The sequence below is a fragment of the Lepidochelys kempii genome, chromosome 8 (genome assembly GCF_965140285.1).
Source record: "Lepidochelys kempii isolate rLepKem1 chromosome 8, rLepKem1.hap1, whole genome shotgun sequence".
Taxonomy (NCBI): domain Eukaryota; kingdom Metazoa; phylum Chordata; order Testudines; family Cheloniidae; genus Lepidochelys; species Lepidochelys kempii.
The window spans coordinates 61,271,641-61,290,602 of NC_136387.1; the positions used below are offsets into that span (position 1 = coordinate 61,271,641).

The window sequence follows — 18,962 nt, forward strand, 5'->3', positions numbered from 1 at the left end:
CCAAGGTGCCCATATTCAAAAAATGAATTGCTATCAGAACTGACACACTACTTGTGATCCCATCTAGTATAAACTGGAGAGAGATTTTCAGGACAGCCATCTGACAGTATTCTTTCTGTCATTACAGGCTACAGTGTCTTCTTTACCACATCTAAATGCTTTCCCATGTTTAACTGAAAGGCTTGTTGTTGGTCTTAGTGTGGGCATCAGTCTTTCACCCACACCTGTAATTTTGCTTCATGTTTAAGTATAGTTTTATTTACACAATAAATTAATATGTTCAGATTGCCTACTTGCCACTTCTTTTGAGCAGTAAATTTATGAAATAGAGGGGGGAGTCTCCAGTTTCCAAGCTTGAGGCTGCTTTTGCAGGTACTAAGCAAACTGGTTATCATCAGAACCAGGTTGTCAATGAAGTTGTAATATAAATGTATTTCTTGTCTTGTCATGGGGATTTTAAGAGCTGCTATCTTGTAGATGTATACTAGTATTTTCTACCAAAATTCTAAATTTTAATTATACTCCATGTCCAGATTTTTGTGTTGTGCTTAGAATTAAATTTCTCTTTAGAAATAGAATCCCTACAATCAAAAAATGAGTGTTGCTAATAATAGAGAATAAATATGCAAGGCATTCACAAATTTTGATTTGAAGAAATACAGGCTATCACCTGTCCTCATGTTTTTCCAGCCTGGTGTGGGTGAGCTGGGTGATATCTTGTGTCTGAGTATTAGACTGTAAAATTAATATTTGCAAATAAAACTTCAGTTACTATGGTCAGGTTGTTATTGAGAGGCTGTTAAACAGAACTCAGCATGATCTTCCAGTTGTAAGATTATTAACTATTTGATAAGTGATTATGGGTAGGGGATTTATAAACAATCTCTCTTTATATCTGATGTATTTTATACAATTCAGTTATTTTGTTAATGTAGTTTAGAAACTGCTGCATAGAGCCCTTTGTTTTTGATTTGACTGCTAGTAAAGAGGAAAGCGTTACACCAAATTTCACTCCAAAGAAGAAGTTTGACTTCATTAGCATAGTGGTTCTTAAAACAGATTAGTGGACCACTTCCAGATAGTCCAAAGAGCTTCTGCCATCAGTAATAACACATGTACCGCTGAAATGGGAAGTGGTATACAGTCTTCATTTCAGATATGGATGAATCAGCCTTCAACTAGAGCTGTTTTGTATTCCTCAGTGCTCTCTTGTGCTGCTTTTGCCTGTTTGGGTTCCTTCCCAGGAACTAAAGTCTGTTAAGTCTTTTTTTGTCACTGTTACTTTGATGTAAATTCAACCATGATCAGATTTACTGAGGGCTCAACACTGGATGAATAGCAAACAAAAGGGACACAGAAACAAACTGTAGATTGACCTGGGATGGTTAGAACAGTGGGGCTTGTAAGCAATGAGAGAAAATTTTAGGTACTAAAATTGTAAAATCTACATGGAGAGTGGAAATAAAGAACATGCATACAAATTGTAGTGGTGGAATGTAATCAGACCGAAAAACTCACATCAATATGCTGGCTTATTTTCACTTTTGGGCCTAGCCCTTTTAAATGGAATCAGGCATGGTGTTTGCTGCAGAGTGAGGCTGAGAGGGAAGGTGGTCTGAGATTTCTGAAGTCCATAGTATAAAAAAGTTTGACACATGCTGGGTTATTGAACCATCTGTTAGGCTACAACATGGGAATTGTTATACCATAACAGACAATGATCCAGTTAGTTAGGTTTCTCATATCAGTGGGGTTGGGTGAAAAAATGAGATCCACTTCAATTTAGGCATAAACAGTTTATTTTAGCCTTTATTTTGTACATTTTAAGACAATACTATTATCACCTATGAATGACACATACATGCAAAACCAGATAAGGCAAGAAAGATGATCAATCAACTTCTGTCTCCTAGGGATAGAGGAACTTTTTTCAAATCTCTGGTTTCTGTTTTTCCCTGTCTTCTACACACTCTTGTTGTCAATCACGTATCTTTCAGCCCTTGTTCTGTAGCTTTGTGCAGAATCTGTTTACCAAGTTACCTCATCTGTGTACCTATCTAATTAAAACATTCTCATGCATGGAGGGGATGGAATGTAGCTGATCTGCGACTGCTAGCACCAAATATCTGCAATGGCCGGTATTGGGACGCGAGATGAGGAGGGCCTGCAGTTACTACAGCGAATTCTTTCCCAGGTGTGTGTCTGGTGGGTGATGCCCACATGCTCAGAGTCTAACTGATCACCATATTTGGGGTCAGGAAGAAATTTCCCCCCGAGTTACATTGGCAGAGACCCTGGGTGTTTTTTGCCTTCCACTCTGGCATGGGGCACAGGTTTAAACTAGTGTAGAGGGCGAATTCTCTGTAATTTGAAGTCTTTAAATCATGCTTTAAGGACTTCGGTAACTCAGCCAGAAGTTATGGTCTATGACAGGAGTGGATGGGCGAGTTTCTGTGATCTGCAATGTGCAGGAGATCAGGCTAGATGATCATGATGGTTCCTTCTGACCTTGAAGTCTGAGTCGATTAATCACAATAACTAACCTAAATTAAGACATTTTTGCTTATCCTGCTAAAACTTACTTTTATATCTGCTTCTGTCATCTATTCTTTATTATCCTCCCCACTGGCTCTATCCAGTTCTTGCCTTATAATAGTTATTCTCTTTACTGATCTGTTTTTTATGACCTTGGGTTTTTTCTTGTTGTGGGAGAGGCAGTACACCTGGAGCATGACACTCTGCTTTACTCTGCTGTTTACAGAGACCAAGGTTTTACAAATAAGAGCGATAAACCATGAAACCTGGTTTATGCAATCCTGAAGCTGTTTCAGCGAAGTTCTGAAAAGCTGCATCAGGAGAGACCTACAAAATGCAAACATTCCCTGATATTTTCTTTTATATAATAATTTCTCTAGTTAGTATGTATATTTGACTAACAGTTTGTTACAGTTTTCTAACCGTGGTTACTGCCACATACTCCAGAGGATGTTGTTACCCCACCTTGCTTCCTCCACAATGTATCCGGTGAGGAGTGGTAGGGAAAACTTCATCATAATCTTACTGGAGATCAGTTTATGCCTTGAAGAATAAGGATTGATTAGTCATTAACACGTTTATGCTATTAGTGTAACCACTATTGTGTTCAAATAAATGTCTAATCTTTAACACATTTCTTAGTTTATGGTGGTTTTGGGGTGTGGGTATGTGTGTAAATAAAACTAATTTTATCTGCCTACACATCTGCGGTGTGTACAACGTGGATCATGAGACTGTATGTTAGGAGTGCTGCTTTTAGTTGCATAATTGGGTCTTCTGCCTCTGTTAGAATCTGTGTTTAAAATTGACTACTTTTATTGTATTAAAGGTGAACACGCTTGAGTGAATTTATATTTATTTTGCTATTGTACTAAAATCCCAGTTTTTAAAATTCTCCATCAGGTTTCCTTTGAGTATTCAAGGAAGTTGAGTTGTAAAACTAACATGCATGTTGGGATATCAGAACCAAATTTAAGGGCCAAATAGTGCAATCACAAGTCTTATTCTCAGTTCATATTCTGAGCCACTGTCCCATCTTAATCTAGCCCAGATTAATGTATGAGGATGTGTATTTAGAGCAGCACCAGGAACACATAGAGCAGTGCACTGTTGCAATATTGCAAAGAGATGAGAGAAAGGAAGACCAGTCAAACTGGATACGCAAGCATGGGTAGAGGAGTGTTGTCCATGTAGCAGTAAAGTATTCTGAGTGCCATTTAGGAAAACTGGTTACAGGAAAACAAATATGCAAAAGTAGTCATCTGCCTAAAGCAAAACACTCTGAGCTATCCATGATTACTATCCATATTTTTAACCCGTGTTAAACATAAAGAGAGCATTCCTGGCCTTCATTGAAGTTTATGACTAAACTCCTTGGGACCTCAATGAGACCAGGATTTCACCTAGGCCACATTTAGAGCCAACCAGGATAGTGACTGTGACTGGTGTAGTTAAAAGTTAGTGTGTATACAGGGCTTAAAATACTGCACCAGCAGGAAGGCATTTTTCCTCCCAAAAGTGACTGGAAAGGAATTTCCCCTATTCTGCCAGTTTAAACATGGGCTTTATTCTGATGCTTGCATGTGGAATGACTTACAAGACGCTCTTTTACTTTACAGAGACGGAAGGCTTCAAAATCGACACTATGGGAACCTACCATGGAATGACTTTGAAGTCTGTAACGGTAAGTTAAAAAGCGTTTCTGAAATGTAGTATGCCTCACTGACAGCATATATAAATGCTTCAGGTTTACTTTGCTTGTGCCTCTCAACAAGGTTGTCTGTTTGTTAGCAGCATTAATGAGAAGTCAATGTCTGATTTAAAATCTGGGGAATGCACTGGTTCTGTGTATAAAATGAAGAGCTCTTTCTCTTTCTTTCCCTTCCTTCTTTTCTTTTTTTAAGATGTTTGTAACCCTGGGTAGAGGCTAACACTTTGCCTACATTAGAAAGGGTTTTCCAGTATAACTATACCGGCAAACGCTCCTACTGGAGATGCAGATGATATCATTAATAATTCTTTTGTCAGTATTGCTTATTCTGGTTCCTATAATGAAATGAGCTTCTACCAGCAAAAGGTCTTTTTTGTCTGTCTAACTGTGTCTGCCCTAAGGTTTTTGCTAGCATAGCTATGTTGGTTAGCGGTGTAACATGTCAGCAAAACTTTGAACTGTAGACTTGGAATATTGCCTCACATCCAACTTTCTGTTTGGGTTTAATTTAGGGATGGTAGAGTTCATTGACCTCTGCAGTATTGTCTAAGCTTTTTCCTCCATCTAGCCTGGTGAGATTGATGACCATTTGTATCACATGACTTGATTTATCTTTTTTTAATGTGGATTGCTATACGTACAGATGAGAAAGCAGAGACCCTCAACCAGACTTTTATTTCATGTTGGTCTTAAGTTGTCTGCTTATATGGAAGGTGGTTGAACATTTTCAAACAAACGCTGTTTTGATCTGCTTTTAAGTAGGATAGATGCTACAAAACTAACATAAAGGCCTCATTAAGACTTTTGCCATGTAGCATATCATAGAATAGAATATCAGGATTGGAAGGGACCTCAGGAGGTCATCTAGTCCAACCCCCTCCTCAAAGCAGGACCAATCCCCAATTTTTGCCCCACATCCCTAAATGGCCCCCGCAAGGATTGAGCTCACAATCCTGGGTTTTAACGGCCAATGCTCAAGCCACTGAACTATCTGTATACCTCTATATATCTGAATAGAAAGCACTAAACATTCTTCCCAATCTGTGCACCTGTTGCTACTGTGCACTCCTAATTTGAACATAAAATAATGCCTAGAATGTAAATGTTTCAAAACTAATTGGTTCTTATTTGAACTTTTTCCTTTGTCTAATAAAAACTGTCTTGCCATTGCCCTCCTCTAATCTGAAAACACTGGCACCCAGTTCATTTTTTAATAGTTAAGTAATGAATCCATTTGGTGCCAAAAGTCTGCCTTTTAGATGAATTCAAAATGCACTGGGGTGTAGAATTAAGGGGAAAAATGTGGCTGCTTGAATCAAAGGCCTTGTGTTACAGGGGTGCTTGTTAGGCTAGCTCCAGTGAAGGGACTAGCAGCGCTAGGTTACTAAACACAGATTTTCAGGGTGTAATGTCTGTTTCAAATAGTCATGTTGTGACTTGGCAAACACTTGGCCTGCATGTTGTCCTGTGGGAAAAAAATGAAAGTTTCTATTATGTTGTTCAAAGCTTTAGCTAAACTAGGCTTAATTAAAATTAAAAATATCTTAAAGTGCAATTAGTCAGGAAAGTGACTCTGAAGCCATGCAAAGCTATTTCTATATCAAAGTTCTGCATCCAAAAGTTTCAAGGATTTCCCCCCTCTCCCCCCCCGCCCGATAACCCCACCTTACAAATTCAGCATAGGATCTGTAGTTTTAAGATACTTTGAACTGAAATTTTGTATAGAAGTTGCTAAATTGGATTCCTTTAATTTTTTCCCCATCAAGCTCTTCCATTGAAGAAAAAAGTTTCACTGTTTAAAAAAACAAAACAGACCAAAAAAACTAATTATGAAACTAAAACGGGTTCTTTCCTTAATATGATCTAGAACCTTTTAGAATAATAATAATCCAGTTTCTTAAAATGTTACGGGACTACGCATAAAATCTTTATAGTGCCATGAGAAACGATAAAATCTCATCTGCCATTTTAGAATTACTCCATCTAAAAATCAAGTTCTGTGCTACTTTTAGAAACTTATTTTCCACTAGAAATGTCAGACTTTTCATTAGTAAGTGAAGCTGACTCCGACAGTTGTGATGGAATCTTGGCTTTCTGTTATGGACATGGAGGAAAGAATTGTTACTTAAGTGGTGCAGAAATATTACTATATGCATCTCTCTCCAAGCTTGATTTCACTTAAGTGATTGGCATGGTTTGAAGGAGATTGTAACAATACCCGCAGTCAGACAACCTGTCAGTGGTATCAAAGTTTTCCACTTCTTTTGAGTTTCACACTTTCTTTTCAGTCCTGTTTCTTCTATTTTTGACACAGTACTGGAAGAAATCAGACTGTCAGGGAATTGAAACATATTCTGCACATTTAAAAAAAACTAATGCAGTAATTTGCTCCCAACAAGTTGAATGAAAAAGTAATGAATATGCATTGGAATACTTGGTCAGTCCTCACTTCTGTGAAAAATGATGCTGAAATCTGATGTAAAGCATACTGCGGCAAGGTAGATGATTCTCTTCACTCATAGCATCCTTGATTGTTTCTATTCTGGCTTCTACATCATTTGTTTTTGGAATGGAGGAGATCACTGACTACTTTGGGGAAGACAGTTCCTCCTGTTGATTCTCTGAGCACAACTGGGTGTTGGACACTGTTGACCACATGTTCTAACCTTGATTTATCAAGTGCTAAGCTGGTGAGTTGGGCACACTCCTCATGGTTCTGTTCTTTAATCCTTGATGCAGCCAAATAGAATTTCCTCAGTTCCTTCTCTTTAGATTCTCTAACTTTTTCATTCTGTGAACCACTTTGATACCCACACTTTCTTTTTCTACCCCCGGTGGTATTAGTTCCCAGCAATTTTCATTTCACAGACAACTGTAAAGGTGTTGACAGAACTCTGGTTGTTCCTGGGCCATAATGTGGAACCCAGCTATCTGCAGTAATCTGTCCACCTCTGACATTTTAGAAATGCAGCTTAAAATCCTACTTTTTCTGTGCTGCTTGTAACCCATACACAGTTGTCCAGTTTTCTCATAGGCTTCTTACTATTACGAACTTTGAGTTTCTCTTAGTTTGTGTCTCCCACCTGCTCTCATCTTCCTACTGTAACTGGTTTGCACTGATTTATATGAAACTCTCAAAACTATCAAGTATGAATATATTGAAACTTTTACTCCTATACCATGTATACAGTGTTGGATGATAGCTGGCATTTGTTCTCCCAGTGAATGCTGAGGAAAAATTGCCCACATTTTTAACCTGTACTATTAAGAGTACAAACATACTTGTTTAAAATGGACACAAATAAAATATACCTGATGCTTTTTTATTCTGACCTTGTTAAAGGAAGGATGCTCAGTTAAAAGCCAAGCTAGTGCCATCTAGTGAAAACCTAAACAATAGTGTGACCTTTACCTTGCATTAGACATAATGAAACTCAATTCTGGACTAATAGTATTGCTGTAACTAGAAAACATGAAGCCCTTAGCTGTCTCCTCAGCTTGACATGGTTGTAAAGGTCAGCACAAACGAGCTGTCCAATGACTCATCTTGGAATATTGGAGTAATGAGAAGTTGCTTGTGATTTGCATGTACAATAAAGTTGGCTTTTGCTTTTCCCTTGGTGAGGTCGTGCTCTGTATTTACTATAAGTATATTATGACAGGGTCGGGCCAGATGGCTACAGGAGAGTAATAGAAGGCAGATATATTAGCCCCAGGTTAAGTAGGTCCCTTTTCCCTGGGTAAGGTAACAGGGAAGGTTCCAGAACAATCAGGAATCTTCTGGAGACAATTAAGACAGACAGGCTGATTAGAACACCTGCAGCCAATCAAGAAGCTGCTAGAATCAATTAAGGCAGGCTAATCAGGGCACCTGGGTTTAAAAAGGATCTCACTTCAGTTTGTGGTGCGCATGTGAGGAGCTGGGAGCAAGAGGCATGAGGAGCTGAGAGTGAGAATGTGTACTGTTGGAGGACTGAGGAGTACAACCATTATCAGACGCCAGGAGGAAGGTCCTATGGTGAGAATAAAGGTGTTGGGAGGAGGCCATGGGGAAGTAGCCCAGGGAGTTGTAGCTGTTGCACAGCTGTCCTAGGAGACACTCTAGACAGCTGCATTCCACAGGGCCCTGGGCTGGAACCCCGAGTAGAGGGCGGGTCCGGGTTCCCCACAAACCTCCCAACTCCTGGTCAGACACAGGAGGAGTTGACCTGGACTGTGGGTTCACGAAAACAGCCACACTAAGGGCTGCTGTGAAGCTCCACGGTGAGCAAATCTGCCAATTAGCACAAGACCCACCAAGATAGAGGAGGAACTTTGCCACAATATATAACTTTGTCACTTACTTCTCCAGGACAAAGATGAGGCTTAGTCAGTGTGACCTAAGATTTTACTTACAGCTGACTTCCATGCCACTATATTTTTCTTCTCCTGTGTCCTGGGTTTTCTCCTTCCCTTCACATAGGTGTATTGGTAAATTGTATAATCCTGTATCAAATAATCTTCTCTTTCAAATGTAGCAGTCGCAATAACTGGAATGGCAAGGGTCTAAACTGTCTCTCCTTATCAGTACCACCAGTTGAGATGGGGTGGGCAAACCTTTTGGCCCAAGGGCCACATCTTGATATGAAAATTTTATGTGGGCCATGAATGCTCACAAAATTGGGGTTGGGGTGCGGGCTGTGTCTGGGGGGTGCGGGCTCTGGGGTGGGGTCAGAAATGAGGAGTTCAGGGTGTGGGAAGGGGCTGGGGCAGGGGGTTAGGGTGTGGGGGAAAGGCTCTGGCTGGAGGTGCGGGCTCTCAGGTGAGCCTGGGGATGAGGGATTTGGGGTGTAGGAGGGTGCTCTAGGCTGTGACCAAGGGGTTCAGAGGGTGGGAGGGGGTCAGGGCATTGTGGGTGAGGGCTCTGGCTGGGGTTTGGACTCTGCGGTGGGATCATAAATGAGGAGTTTAGGGTGCAGGAGGGGGCTCTGGGCTGGGGCAGGGGGTCGGGGCATGGGAGAGGGTTGGATGGAGGCTCCAGGTGGCGTTTACCTGAAGCAGCTCCTGGAAGAAGTGGCATGTCCTGCCTCTGGCTCCTATGCGGAGGTGTGGCGAAGTGGCTCTGCATGCTGCCCTGTCCACAGGTGCTGCCCCTGCAGCTCCCGTTAGCCGCAGTTTCTGGCTAATGGGTGCTGTGGCGGTGGCGCTTGGGGTGGGGGCAGCGCGTGCAGCCCCCTGGCTGCCCCTAAGCGTAGGAGCCAGAGGGGGGACATGCTGCTGCTTCCGGGAGCCTTGGTATGTGCACACGGAGCAGCCACGGACCCCGCTCCCCAGCTGGAGCAGGCCAAGCCTCAGACCCCAATTCCCAGCAGGAGCTCGAGGGCTGGATGGAAGGCTAGATGTGGCCCCCAGGCCGTAGTTTGCCCATCCTGATCTGAGACACGGTTTTCAATTTTTCTATAGGCAGATTGGACCTGCATGTTTGTTTTCATAGTGGGTGTAACAGATTCTACTTTTTGCCTTTCCCAGATTTTAGGAAGCTGTGGCTTAATGCTTCTGTTTTCCTTTGGAAATCACAGCTTGTGAAGCATAGATAATCTGTTTGTTTGTTATTTTGACTGCTGGTATGGAGGCGGTCACTGAAAGTGATATTGAAGGTCATATTCAACTACAACCATCATTAACACTCCTCTCCCTTGGGAACCTTTGCCAGAAGGCATGGATTTGTCCATATCAGATTTGTCTACATGTCCTTGATAAGACACTTGATCAGTTGAACTGGTTGTACACAAGTCCTGTTGGCTAACTAGGTTTTAGTCAGTTTGGGCTATTTTGCTAATAGCAAACTAAAATGTAAACCTCTGTAGTGTTGCCAAATATATACGTTCTACACTTAAGAAATCCTAGTTTGTAGGAAGGGAAGCCTTCTTTTTAAAACTTCTAAATCTTTTAAAAATGATTTTTCCAGTGCTAACAGGCTAGCGTCCAATTTTCAGATACCCATATTTTTAACGATTTTTTTGGAAGTTAGTGATGATTGAAAGTCCAGTTGTGATATTCGTTTGACTATCTATCAAAGACTAAAGTTACCCAAATAGAGATTTTGGTCTACAGGTAATGTTTTCAAAATGAAGTTAGTACATTATACAGTCTATACAGGGAAAAAGAAATCACTTTAGGATAAACGTGAACGGGTAGGTAAACCACACTTCTGACAGTTATTCTGGGAGAATCTGAATATTGGCTGAACTCTACTTCATTCGGAAGCATTTTTAGATCAATTTGAGTTTGATGATCAAGAACTGAGACTTGACTAAGTTAAGATTTAAATAATCAAAGGATTTTGTTGCCCTTCCCTCCAAAAAATATCCCCAACTTCGTAATATAATAGAATTTCAATTCATCAAAATCCAGCTAACAAAGGTTATCTGAAGATCCAATAAATATGGCATTGCAATGTCTCCCCAATGGATTATTATGTGGTGGGATAAAGAAGGTCAAGAGAGGAGCTGCTGGATTCTCTAAGGCTGGCAAGTGAGGGGTCAGTGAGGTTAGGGGAAGAGGTGCAATATCACGGGCACACACAGACTTTGCATGGAAGATCTGCACCTTTATGAGTAAATCATGAGATGCTGGTCAATTAATTAAAAGGAAGTATTCAGAGGAAATAAGAGAACACAATGTTTCTCGGTACTAAAACAGAGACTAGATGCCTGTCTGAATTGAAGTATTGCCATCAGTAGGATTTAGGACTGTAGTGATGTAGAAATGTAAATATGTGTAATTTAGTTTTCATGGCATATGTGATTTTAAAAATCCACAAATTAAATTAAAACTACTGCTTCCAGGCATTGCTCCCCAGAAGAGGCCACCCAGCATGATGCAAGCTCTCACGCCGTTGCTGCCTATCAAAAAGGCAAGCTGTAGTGCTCCCCAGCAGTGCAAAAGCAATTAGACATGACTATGCTGTTAGCCACTCTTCCGCAAAACAAACAATTATGCAGGATTTTCAGAAATATAATCAAAAGGATACAAATCCATCCTCATCACATTTTTATAAAATTGTTAGCTTCAACCCAGAGGGCAATACAAGTATTTTTTTAAAGTTGAGTTTTAAAATTAGAATTGTGCCCAGTGCAAGATCTCGCGCATGTGAGTTGATTGAATGTAGGTAAATTAACCCATTAGCTGCTTGCAGGTATTTAAAACTGTGTGAGAGAAGCATTTGGTGGGATTTTGTTTGGTATAATATTATTTTTACCTGTTTCAAACAAATGGGTAAATTGTAGCACCTTCCTCAGATTTCTTTTAAAATTAGTCAGGAACGGATTTTCCATGAAACAAATGTTTCACAGGAAATGACAGGGGGCCCCTCAAAATGCAGAACAAATGTCTGACAACCTGCCTCTGAGTCCCAGCCAGCGGTGCAACATGGCTCAGGCAGGCTGCCTGCATGCCATAGCCGGTGGCCCCATGCCGCTCCCGGAAGCGGCCGGCTGCTGGCACGTCTCTGCACGCCCCTGGTGAGGGGGGTAGGTGGGAGGTGGCTTGGCTCACTGCCCCCATCCTAGGCAGCGCACAGAGACCCACTGTCCCCCCTCCCTTCAAGGGGCGCGCAGAGATGTGCCAGCAGCAGGGCTAAGGCGGCTCCCTGCTTGCTCTGCCTCCCTTCCTTCCTCTGCGCCGCTTTTCTCCCGGAAGCAGCCAGCATGTCCCTGCAGCCCCTGTGGGGGGAGGTGGAGTTTCTACATGCACTGCTTCCACCCCAAGCGCTGACTCTGCAGCTCCCATGGGCCGGGAACCGCGGCCCATGGAAGCTGTGGGGGCAGCGTGTGCTGGTCGCTTTGGGAGCTGTGCTGCCCGAGGTAAGTACTGCCTAGCTCCCGCACCCCTGCCCCAGCCCAGAGCCTGACCCCACACTCCAACCCCCTGTCCCAGCCTAGAGCGCACACCCAGCACCCAAACTTCCTCCCAGAGCCTGCACCCCAACTCCCTGCCCCAATCAAGGTACCTCGCTTTATGTTCATTTACTTCCCATTACTTATAATACAGAAGGAGGATGAAGGGGAAAAAAAATGGAAAAATGGGGGTGGGGGAGATAAGAGACTGTTCTTCTCCTTGGCCGGGTACTGACGGGGGCCCCTGAAAATGAAGCTGTACACTGGGCCTGACTAACTCTAAATCCGCCACTGAAGTTAGTGTTTAATGCTAGAAAAGGAATAGCCACTTACAAAACTATTTGCACGTGGGTGACACAAGATTTTTATATTGTAAAATGGGTTGCGACGACGGGGGAGGGATACTGAGAGAATGGGCCATTAAACAATAGATGTTTTGCTGTCTTCTAACTGAAATTAAGGCATGCGATCTCTACATAACAGACTGGTCATTATTCTCTGTACAAGTATAACCTCAGTCCAGTCTCTCTAATGTGTGGTGAACTGTGTTCTGTAAATTACCAAGTGTGGACATAATGGTAACCTGTTTTGTAAGTGTAGCATTTTTTGTCCTGCATTAGTCAAGTTTAACCATAGAAACAGGAGAAAAAATCATTGAGGTGGCAGAATGGTATATAAAAGTGCATGGTTACATAGGTCAGGCCCATAGTATAGGTTTTGGGTATCTTTTTAAAAAACCTAGTGAAAATTCTTTTTCTTCATTTAAATTTCTTTATATACAGTTTTATGTGCCAGATGGCTTAACTCGAAAGAGGAGACTAGAAAAGGTACAACAAAGTTCTTTTGGCACTACTTCTGACTTGGATGAAAGGAATGCCTAGAAACCCCAACTTAGATCAGTTTAGCATTATAAAATGCCTAGCACAAAAATGTATAAGACAGGCCCTGCCCTGAAGAGTGTACAGTTTAAATACAAAAGTCAGACAAAGGGTAGAGGGCAAATAGGGTCTTGCTCAAGGTTATAGGACAGGGCATTGGGTGGAGCTGGGGATTGTACGTTTGCCTATCTATTGGACAGTTTTGCCTTTCAAATGTAAACCTAAACAAAATGCTTCTATATAACTCAGAAGAGAAAACTATAGCAGACCATTTTTATATTCTGGCGTGTGAACCATCAATTCACAAAAAGTAATATATTGTAACATTTTTTGTTTCTGTAAATCAGGGGTGGGCAAACTTTTTGGCCTCAGGGCCACATCAGGGAGTAGAAATTGTATGGCAGGCCATGAATGCTCACAAAATTGGGATTGGGGTGGTGGGGGCGTGAGGGCTCTGGTTGGAGGTGCGGGCTCTGGGATGAGGCTGGGAATGAGCAGTTTGGAGCGTAGGAGGGTACTCTGGGCTGGGACCAAGAGCGGGATCAGGGCTGGGACCAGGGTGTGGGAAGAGGTGTAGGTTCCGGCTGGGGGTGCGGGCTCTGGGGTGGGGCTGAGGATGAGAGGTTTGGGGTGCAGGAGGGTTCTCCAGGCTGGGATCAAGGGGTTTGGAGAGTGGGGGGGGATCAGGACTGGGGTTGAGGTGTGGAGAGAGGCTCAGGGTTGCAGGCTCCGAGCAAGTGTCTCCTGGAAGCAGTGGCATGTCCCTGCTCCGGCTCAGATAGGCGGCTTTGCAGGCTGCCTCATCCGCAGGCACTACCCCAGCAGCTCCCATTGGAGCACCAAGGATCCGGAGCGGGCCCATGCCACGTCTTCCAGGAGTTGCATGGTGCAGCCCCTGACCCTGTGCTCTGGCTGGAGTGCCGGAGCGGGGCCGAGCCGCAATGTGCGCCCCCCCCGACCCAGCGCCACAGCTGGAGAGCTAGAGCGGGGCAAGTTCCAGACCCCACTCCCCAGTGGGAGCTCTCAGGCCAGCTTAAAACGGCTTGCGGGCTGCAGTTTGCCCACCCCTGCTATAAATGAAAATACAGTCTCTGCCCAAAGTGCTTGAGTAAATAGGAGTGTCCAACGGACTTTGCCGTTCTCAGGTTTTATCAGAATCATGTGAAAGCACCCCATGCAGATGGGAATCTTAATCTTCAGAGCAAATAGTCACAGTATTGGACAGGTTTCAGAGTAGCAGCCGTGTTGGTCTGTATCCTCAAAAAGAACAGGAGTACTTGTGCCACCTTAGAGACTAACAAATTTATTAGAGCATAAGCTTTCATGGGCTACAGCCCGCTTCATCGGATGGATAGAATGGAATGCACACACACACGTTGGAAGTTACCCTACAAACTGTGAGAGGCTAATTAGTTAAGATGATCTATTAGCAGCAGGAGAAAAAAAACGTTTGTAGTGGTAATCAAGATGGCCCATTTAGACAGTTGACAAGAAGGTGTGAGGATACTTAACTTAAGGAAATAGATTCAATATGTGTAATGATCTAGCCAGTGCCAGTCTCTATTCAAACCCAAGTTAATGGTATCTAGCTTGCATATTAATTCAAGCTCAGCAGTTTCTCATTGGAGTCTGTTTTTGAAGCTTTTCTGTTGCAAAATTGCCACCCTTAAGTCTTTTACTGAGTGGCCAGAGAGGTTGAAGTGTTCTCCTACTGGTTTTTGAATGTTATGATTCCTGATGTCAGATTTGTGTCCATTTATTCTTTTGCGTAGGGACTGTCCGGTTTGGCCAATGTACACGGCAGAGGGGCATTGCTGGCACATGGTGGCATATATCACATTGGTAGATGTGCAGGTGAACGAGCCCCTGATGGCGTGGCTAATGTGATTAGGTCCTATGATGGTGTCACTTGAATAAATATGTGGCAGAGTTGGCATCGGGCTTTGTGGCAAGGATAGGTTCCTGGGTTAGTGTTTTTGTTGTGTGGTGTGTGGTTGCTGGTGAGTATTTGCTTCAGGTTGGGGGACTGTCTGTAAGAGAAGACTGGTCAGTCTCCAAAGATCTGTGAGAGTGAGGGATCATTTTTCAGGATAGGTTGTAGATCTTCAGTGATGCTCTGGAGAGGTTTTAGTTGGGGGCTGAAGGTGACAGGTAGTGGCGTTCTGTTATTTTCTTTGTTGGGCCTGTCCTTTAGTAGGTAACTTCTGGGTACTCTTCTGGCTCTGTCAATCTGTTTCTTCACTTCAGCAGGTGGGTATTGTAGTTGTAAGAATGCTTGATAGAGATCTTATAGGTGTGTGTCTCTGTTTCAGGGATTGGAGCAAATGCAGTTGTATCTTAGAGCTTGGCTGTAGACAATGGATCGTGTGGTGTGTCCTGGATGGAAGCTGGAGGCATGTAGGGAAGTATAGCAGTCAGTAGGTTTCTGGTATAGGGTGGTGGTTATGTGACCATCACTTATTAGCACAGTAATGTTCAGGAAATGGACCGCTTGTGTGGATTGGTCTAGGCTGAGGTTGATGATGGGATGGGAATAGTTGAAAAGATAGTGGAATTCCTCAAGGGCTTCTTTTCCATGGGTCCAGATGATGATGTCATCAATATAGTGCAAGTAGAGTAGATGTTAGGGGACGAGAGCTAAGGAAATGTTGTTCTAAGTCAGCCATAAAAATGTAAGCATGCGGGTACCCATAGCAGTGCTGCTGACTTGAAGGTATATATTGTCCCCAAATGTGAAATAGTTGTGGGTGAGGACAAAGTCACAAAGGTCAGCCACCGGGTTTGCCTTGACATTATCGGGGATACTGTTCCTGATAGCTTATAGTTCATCTTTGTGTGGAATGTTGGTGTAGAGGGCTTCTACATCCATAGTGGTCAGGAGGGTGTTTTCAGGAAGATCACCGATGGATTGTAGTTTCCTCAGGAAGTCAGTGGTGTCTCGAAGATAGCTGGGAGTGCTGGTAGCGTAGGGCCTGAGGAGAGAGTCCACATAGCCAGCCAATCCTGCTGTCAGGGTGCCAATGCCTGAGATGATGGGGCTTCCAGGATTCCCAGGTTTATGGATCTTGGGAAGCAGATAGAATACCCCTGGTCAGGGTTCTAGGCATGTATCTGCACAGATCTGTTCCTGTGCTTTTTCAGGGAGTTTCTTGAGCAGATGGTGTAGTTTCTTTTGGTAATCCTCAGTGGGATCAGAGGATAATGGCCTATAGAATGTGGAGTTAGAGAGCTGCCTAGCAGCCTCTTGTTCATATTCCAAGTTATTCATGATGATGACAGCACCTCCTTTGTCAGCGTTTTTGATTATGATATCAGAGTTGTTCCTGAGGTGGTTGATGGCGTTGTGTTCTGCGCGGCTGAGGTTATGGGGTAAGTGCTGCTGCTTTTCCACAAATTCAGCCAGTGCACATCGACAGAAGCAATCTATGTAGAAGTCCAGTCTGTTGTTTTGACCTTCAGGAGGAGTCCACGCAGAATCCTTCTTTTTGTAGTGTTGGTAGGAAGGATTCTGTGGGGTAGTATGTTGTTCAGAGGTGTGTTGGAAATATTCTTTGAGTTGGAGATGTCGAAAGTAGGATTCTAGGTCACCACAGAACTGTATCATGTTTGTGGGCCTGGAGGGACAAAAGGAGAGGCCCCGAGATTGGACAGACAGTTTTATTCTTCCCTGGGACTCGTCAAGCTCCTAACTTTTTCTTCTTGAGCCTGCTTTTCAAATGTTTCCCATGATAGCCATAATGTTCCTGGTAACCAGAATAATTTTTGTAAAGTTAGATATAACTACCTTCAGTAAGTTCACATCCTGTAATAAAGTCCTGCAGTTTCTCATTGTTCTCACAGTATTTTTAGCTTTCCCAAGACTAGATAATTGGAAATAGTGTTATGGTTCTGTGGATGTCAGATTACATGAACAGGTTTTCCTTTAGCTAGAATGCAGTCAAACAGGCAGTTGTGTTTTTAAGTTGTTCAATAAGATGAAACAGCAACATATGTGGGTGTTTTGAAGAAAGTTAGAGTTAAAAGTTGAATAATGCAGTCCACGAATTTTCACGTAGGGTAGCTTTCAAATCACGTATAGATGTGCCAACGCGTTTGGTGTTGGGCTACTGTTTTGGGTTGGTGCCAGTGCACTACATCACACAATAGTGCTGTTTGTTTTATTCCTCAAAATGGGATGCATTTTAGTTTGAGATAATTGTTATATGAATTTGCAGATCTCCGCTAGTCCAAAGTGGGTGTTGACAGATACGGCAATTTCCTACATATCCTTGCAAGACCTTATTGAATTTCGGTATGTTTGGGGTCCGTTATATTAAATGCCAAGTTTATGTACTGTTGCTGGCTGGGATTGCATGTAACTTGGAAGTTCAAAGGACTATATTGAAAATGTGACTAAATCGAGAATGGACTTTTGGAACGTGTTAAGTGGATTTCCGAGGGGAGAGATTAATGTAAATTCCCTTACACATACACACCTCTGGTTATGCAAAAACTCTGCCTTTTGAAACTACACCCTGGCTATAGGTCTTTGTCTGCTGATGACCTTTTCCAAGAGACTGAAGATTGAAGTCCTGAGCCGTACAAACAGCTTATATGTCCAGCTGTAATTATTGTTCTGGATCAGACAGTTACGAACCTGTAGCCACAGGGGAAAAGACTTTCTGGTTTGTTTTGTTTTGGTTTGTTTGTTTTTGTTTTTGAAGGACTGAAACCTACCATCTGGTAAGCTTTTTAGCATTCACATAGGTTTTTATTGTTTTTAATACATTTTCTCTGTAATGCTTTCACCTTAAGAATAAGGGTGCTTGCATACAAAGAGCTGTCTCATATATTATAATTGCAGGCAATACAGTATTCATACTCTTTGGAGAGAAAGCAAAGCACAGATGCTGGTCTGTTTAGGTGTTGAGCTGCTGGGAGTATCATAGTCTAGGCAGGGTACTGTGCAGCCTGGAAAATCCAAGTCAGGAGGGGGAGAGGTGCAGATCTCTGCCCATGAGGTGATGTCTGGAAACCAGGGACCTTTAAGTGTGTGCCCTCAAGGGAGGACGGAGGGGCATATTGGTGCAGTTACCTTGAAACTGTAACCAGTATAGTATATAAATACATAATGTGTGTGATGTAGAATTAACTTTTTTTTCATAGAGGCTTAATAGCTTTGGTTTTCCAAAGAATAGAAAAATATACTGGGAAGGCTTTCAGACAGTTATTTTGCAAAATTTCAGTGCTGGTTGATTATCACATTTTTCTCCGACCCCAAATAGTTATGTTGAACATCTTGTAGAAATGTTAATATTTAGAGTGATGTATATAAAACATTCATTTAGAGTATCCGTTGAACTTGAGCTACAGAAGTTTGGTTATTTTTAAAAAATTTGTAAGTAGTTGAAACACATGTACTTCATATGGCTTAACCGGTAAATCTTCTTGTCAACGTATTTTCCCCTACAAATTACCGTTCCTCCTTCAGAATATATAATAGCTCTGTCTTCATATGGCAGGTACTTGTCAGAGAGTTAAATATCTAACAGAAAAGACAGGGAAAGAAGAGCTCGGATATCATGCAGTGTACAGATTCATTCTAAATTTTCTGTTCAGATACAATCTGTAGTTTTTATGACTTACGGTTTCAGAAAACTCTTAGATGTGAGCATATTTGTAGCATCTTTCTTATCCCCGCCTAACAGTCGTCACTGTGAAATGTTTAACATTTTCTATGAGAAACGCATGAAATCAGTAATTTATTTCTAAGTACACATGGGGCAATTGCTTACACTATATTAGTTGAAATATAAATTATAATTCACATGGCAGTTTTATGAATTGCTTTAACAAATTGGAGGTAATTACCCATATTGCTGTGGTTTTTAAAATTATCTAGCAGTAGTATCAATGGGCTTCAGTCAAACTCAGCCCCAGTATGCTAGCTACTGAACCAACATATAGGAAGATGCAGCATGT

General features: G+C 42.3%; 1 protein-coding gene across 2 annotated transcripts in view; it reads left to right on the forward strand.

Moving 5' to 3' along the window:
• Positions 1-18,962, forward strand: part of CDC73 (cell division cycle 73) — a 164,333-nt gene that overhangs the window by 42,988 nt on the left and 102,383 nt on the right. For both annotated transcript variants that reach the window (XM_073356725.2, XM_073356726.2), the window contains one exon: positions 4,155-4,219. In XM_073356725.2, coding sequence (XP_073212826.1) covers positions 4,155-4,219 — 65 coding nt within the window. The remainder of the gene's footprint in view (positions 1-4,154; positions 4,220-18,962) is intronic.